We start from the raw sequence: 5,527 nt of genomic DNA, 5'->3' as shown, positions 1-5,527 counted from the left end.
GAGGGGCTGGGGGCGTGGCTCAGTGGTAGAGCCCCTGCCTAGAATCCCCCAGGGAGGGGGTTGGGGGTGTGGCTCAGTGGTAGAGCCCCTGCCTGGAATCCCCCAGGGAGGGGCTGGGTCTGTGGTTCTGCAATAGAGAGATTGTAGAGCCTATATATGAGACCCTGGTTTGAATCTCCAGTAATGTACAAAAATAAATCAATGAAATAATGCAGTCACTATTCAAGATCTGGTTTGATTTTTTTTTTCCATGTCTGAAACTATTCAGCTTTTTTTTCTTTCTTTCTTTCTTTCTGGAGGTAGAGTCTTGCTATGTAATACAATACTAAAAGTCTTGCGATGTAATACTAAGCTGGCCTAGAACTGGCTTTGTATTCCTAGGATGACGTAAACTCACAAACTTCCTGCCTCTGCAATGCTAGGACGGCAGGCATGGCTTCTGCTTTACTCTATTTTCTACGTCCAGCTTTCCCTGTTTCCTCGGTTCCCACTCCATCTCCCAGGAGTATGCAGCGGTTGTGAAGGTGGAGGGGAGGCTTACCCGCAGGAAGGAGTCCAGGGCTCCGTTCTCCATGAATTCCGTGAGGATCATAACTGGCACACTGTTGGTGACCACGCCCTCGAGGCGGATGATGTTGGGATGCTCGAACTGGCCCATGATGGAGGCCTCGCTCAGGAACTCACGCCTCTGGCGCTCGGTGTAGCCACCCTTCAGAGTCTTGATGGCCACACAGCTCTCCTTTTTCCCTGGTGCCTTCAGCCGACCCCGGCACACCTCGCCGAACTCACCTTCAGTCACAATGCAGATGGTCAGTTTTTCTCCTCTTCTGACCCATTTGTAAAAAAGCCCAGGCTTTTGTGGTGTGTGTGTGTGTGTGTGTGTGTGTGAGAGAGAGAGAGAGAGAGAGAGAGAGAGAGAGAGAGCACATGCGCACATTGGATGTACAAGTTCCTGTTGGTGTGTGTATATGCATGTGATAGCAGCCATACGTCAACATCCGGTGTTTTCTTCTACCTCTTTCACCTTTTTTCTTATTTTTGTAATTATATTCATGGTTACACATGTGCATGTACACATGTGAGAGAACGAACATGTGAGAGAACGAACACGTGACATTCAGAGGGCAATTTTCAGTAATTAGTTCTCTCCTCCCAGCATGTGGGTCCCTCACAGGTCATCAGCCTTGGCTGCAGTCCTCTTGATCCTCTGGGCCATCCTGTAGCCCTGGCCATCCTGGAACTTGCTATGTAGACCAGGTTAACCTCAAACCAAGAGTACCCTGCCTCTTCTCCTGAGTGCTAGAATTAAAGATGCGTACTGACACAACAGCAGTCTACCTGATTTCTTGAGAGAGGGTTTCTCACTGAACCCAGTTTGGTTAGGCTGATGGATGATGGGCTGGCCAGTGAGCACCACAGACCCTCTGCGTGTCCCTTATGATGCCACCCCCACTCCCTATCGCTGGGATTTCAGGCATGTGCTGCTGTGCTCAGCTTTTCCACACGGGTCTGGGAATCAAACTCAGGTCCTCACGTTTGTACGACTCTGAAGCATCCTGACTTGTTCCTCTTTTTTTTTTTTTTTTTTGGTTTTTCGAGACAGGGTTTCTCTGTATAGTCCTGGCTGTCCTGAAACTCACTTTGTAGACCAATAGACCAGGCTGGCCTTGAACTCAGAAATCCACCTGCCTCTGCCTCCCCAGTGCTGGGATTAAAGGTGTGTGCCACATGCCCGGCCCGACTTGTTCCTCTTACCTGCACCAATTACCTCTTCAATCTTGACATAGGAGACATCGATCTCTTTGGCAAATTCCCTCACTGCCTCATTAGGGTCTTCATAAGTAAAAGGATCAATGTAGACCTTGGTACCTAAGGAGTCACACAGGAGCCCATTAACCAGGAAGTAATAAATTCCTCTGGACCAAGATGTCCCATTAGCCCAAAGCTGCTTTCCCCTTGTCTGTGACCCACATACCGTGCCCGATGAGATACTGCCCATGCTTATCCGAGTACTCAACTTCCCTCCCATTGCTCTGCTTCCTGTAGCAGTGTGAAAAGAAGTAAAAGGCAAACTGAGTCACACATCTCTGGGCCCACAGAGAATGAAGGAGTTGGGGTCTAGAAAATTTTCCACTGAGAACTGATGGGTGGGAAAGACAGGAAGGCTTGCTCTACAAAGGCGGTTTTCAACCTGTGGGTTGAAACCCGAAACGGGGTCAAACGGCCCTTTCACAGGGGCCATACGTCAGATACTCTGCATATCAGATATTTACACCATGATTTATACCTAGCAAAACTACAGTTATGCAGAAGCAACGGAAGTAGGTTAATGGTTGGGGGGGCGTGGTCATCACAGCAGGAAGAACTGTATTAAAGGATTGCATCATTAGGCAGGTTGAGACCACTGCCCTAGGGTGTGTGAGCAGGTGGCCAGAGTCTTTACCTGAGGCAGAGAACTGCAATGATGACAACCACCAGGACCAGGACCACGCCCACAACCGCAGTGCCTGCAATCAGGGCCAGCTGCTCCCGCCAGCTCTCGCTCTCTGGGGGGAGAAGAGGTCAGGTAAAGATGAGAGTTCCCGATTCCCCCTAACTCCACCATCAAGCAATGATCTGAGCTCTCCTAAGCTGACTCCCATCTCAGCCCAGTACGAGCGAAGCGACGACTGAGCTCATATTGAGGACAATGGATTAAGTGTCCAAGCTTAACAAAGAAAAATCTTCTTTGGGTGAGAGTCCGAAGGTGATAGCATACACCTGTAATCCCATTCAGGAGGCTGAGGCAGGAGGATAGAGGGTTTGACACCAGCCTGGACTACAATAGTAGGTTCTGCTTCAGCACAGACAACTTAGTAAAACCCTATCTCAAAATAAAAATAAAGGCCAGGATACAGCTCAGTGGTAGAGTGCTGGGCTAGCATGCTCAAGGTCCCTCAGCACTGAGAAAAGTAAGACAAAAGTGATGGTCTATGTCTGTAACCCCAGCATTTAAGAGGCTGAGGCAGGAGGATTGTCAAGTTAAAGTCCAGCCTGTGTCACACAATGAGACCCTATCTCTAGCTTATCAGCTAAGAACACTAGCAGCTCTTCCAGGAGACCTGGCTTCACTTCCCAGCATCCACATGGGGGAAGCTCAAATACTCCAGTTCCAGGATCGACTTCTGGCCTTCACGGATCCTCCATCTACACAGTGCACAGACATACATGCAGGAAAAACACTCATATGCATAAAATAAAATAAAATCCTTAAAAAGCATAAAAGATGAGAAAAAGAAAAGTGATGGAAGAAAAGAAGAGAGAGAGAGAGAGAGAGAGGGAGGGAGGAAGGAAGGAAGGAAGGAAGGAAGGAAGGAAGGAAGGAAGGAAGGAAGGAAGGAAGGAGCCATGTATGGTGGGGGACTCCTGTAATCTTGGGAGACAGAGGCAGAAGGATTGCTGCAACTTTAAGTCCAGCCTTGCAAGTTCAAAAACATCTCCGTGGCTCCATAGCAAGGCCCTGTCTCAAAAAACATGGAGCTGTTCAAAAACGTATGGAGTTAAGTCAGGCACGCCTTTAATTCCAGCACTTGAGAGGCAGAAGGTACGTAGATCTCTGTGATTTCCGGGCCAGCCTGATCTACAGAGCAAGTTCCAGAACATCGAGGACTACACAGCGAAACTCTGTCTCAAAAAACCAAACAGCACGTGCTACCTCACTTTACCTCAGAACTCTCATCAGGGTGGGAGGCTTTTCTCATCTTACTGGAGGAGGGAACAGGAGGAGCTTGTGGGTAAACATGCTACTAGGGTGAAGAGCCAGCAGGCGTCACAGCCAGAGCACGAATTTAGTTTCTCTATTCTAGGTTTTGGCCAGGGCTTATCACTGAAGGATAAGAACAAGGCAGATGACTGCCGATACTAAGGCAAGCCGTGCCTGGTGGGGCAACCTTCCCAGCCTCCACCGGAAACCCCAGACTCACCATCCAGTTGCGTCTGACTGTGATGCTCCTGGCCGAAGGGACCGTAGCCAGCCTCGGACCGTGCGCGTACCTGGACCAGATAGCTGGCCCCCCGCTTCAGCCCCCGGAGCTCAGCTCGGTTTTCTGATGTCTTCAGGAAACGTACACTGCTGGGGCCCTCTGCGCCCTGTGCAGGAGGAGAAAGGAATGGGCCGTAAGATTCCCCCTTTTCTGTTGCTTTCCTTCCCCCGTCACTCCCACTTTGTTCTATCCTATAGCATCATTTATCCTTGCAGCTTTAGTTTTTTCTCTTTGGGATGCTGGAACCCAAACCTAAACATCTCACAGGCCAAGCAAGCACTCCACTAGAGCCACGCCCCCAGCCCCTCACAGAAGCATTCTAGGCAGGGTTCTACCACTAAGACACACCCCAGCCCCTCCCTGGGGGATTCTAGGCAGGGGCTCTACCACTGAGCCATGCCCCCAGCCCCTCCCTGGGGGATTCTAGGCAGAGGCTCTACCACTGAGCCATCCTGACAACCCTTTATAGTGGTTGTCCTGGTATATAACTATTAATTTATATATGTATATAGATTTTCTTTATTTAAAATAAAAATTTATATTTATATATTTATTTATTTTTATATATCTATTTCGTTTATTTGTATTATTTATTTATATTATATATTTATTACATTATTTATATTATATATTATAATTATTTTACAGATAACGATAACTGAAGCGTAAAGAGGCCCAAGGGCTAGCCTGTGGTCGTAGAGTTAATAAACAGTCAACCTGAATTGCAATGCTCCCAGCTCTGGTTCAATGCCCACCAGTCCCCTTACCTGGGACAGAGCCTAGCCTTACCTTCTCATGATACTTGACCTCGTAGTCCAGCACGGCCCCACTGGGTGCTCTGGGGATAGCCCATGACAGGATCAAGCTGCTGGGTGACGACCGAGTCACTCGGATGTCAGACACTGCAGGAGGCACTGCAGGAGAAAGAAACCCAATGCGCCCTGCTGCAAAGTCTAGCAATTAACGGTTTCCAATTCTTGCCCGACCCGCACCCCCACAGTGCTGGGGATGCGGTCAGGACCCTACATGTACTAGACACGCTCTACCACTGAGCCGGACCACAAACCCTAGGGGTTTTGTTTCCTAATTTTTCCTCCAGAGGTTATACCTAGCAACCTCTTCTAATACCTGCATGATGCTCTTGCAGGGGACCCATGTCTGGTTCCCAGCTCCCACATCCAGTAGCTCACCGCTGCCTATAACTGCAAGTCCAGGGCATCCAATACCCTCTGTTGGCCTCCTTGGGCACCTCCACACATATGGTTTACACAAATGAATGCAGGCACACATGTATAAATTAATACATTTTTGAAAAAAAATTCCCTTTGAGTACTCTGGAAGCAGAGACAAGAGAATGCTGAGTTTGAAGCTAGCCTCAGCTACACACAAGCGGCTATCTCAAAAAAAAAAAAAAAAAAAAAAAGGGAAGGGAAAAAGGAAAAGGACTAATCTGGGTCTGGGATGATGGCACAGTAAGCAAACCGCGTGGGGCACAAGAATTTGGA

At 48.6% G+C, this 5,527-nt stretch overlaps 1 protein-coding gene across 1 annotated transcript in view; it reads right to left on the bottom strand.

Annotated features, from left to right (window-relative positions):
* Ephb4 (EPH receptor B4) overlaps nucleotides 1-5,527 on the bottom strand; it is a 23,142-nt gene that overhangs the window by 7,198 nt on the left and 10,417 nt on the right. Inside the window, exons 7-12 of the mRNA XM_021162668.2 lie at nucleotides 4,812-4,936; nucleotides 3,963-4,128; nucleotides 2,444-2,546; nucleotides 1,976-2,040; nucleotides 1,756-1,869; nucleotides 542-789 (exon numbers count right to left, since the gene is read on the bottom strand). Of these exons, the coding sequence (XP_021018327.1) occupies nucleotides 542-789; nucleotides 1,756-1,869; nucleotides 1,976-2,040; nucleotides 2,444-2,546; nucleotides 3,963-4,128; nucleotides 4,812-4,936 (821 nt within the window). The remainder of the gene's footprint in view (nucleotides 1-541; nucleotides 790-1,755; nucleotides 1,870-1,975; nucleotides 2,041-2,443; nucleotides 2,547-3,962; nucleotides 4,129-4,811; nucleotides 4,937-5,527) is intronic.

Source organism: Mus caroli, chromosome 5, assembly GCF_900094665.2.
Source record: "Mus caroli chromosome 5, CAROLI_EIJ_v1.1, whole genome shotgun sequence".
In the NCBI taxonomy this organism is placed as follows: domain Eukaryota; kingdom Metazoa; phylum Chordata; class Mammalia; order Rodentia; family Muridae; genus Mus; species Mus caroli.
The sequence above is the reverse complement of the archived record's forward strand: the minus strand, read 5'-3'. Positions and strand labels throughout refer to the sequence as shown.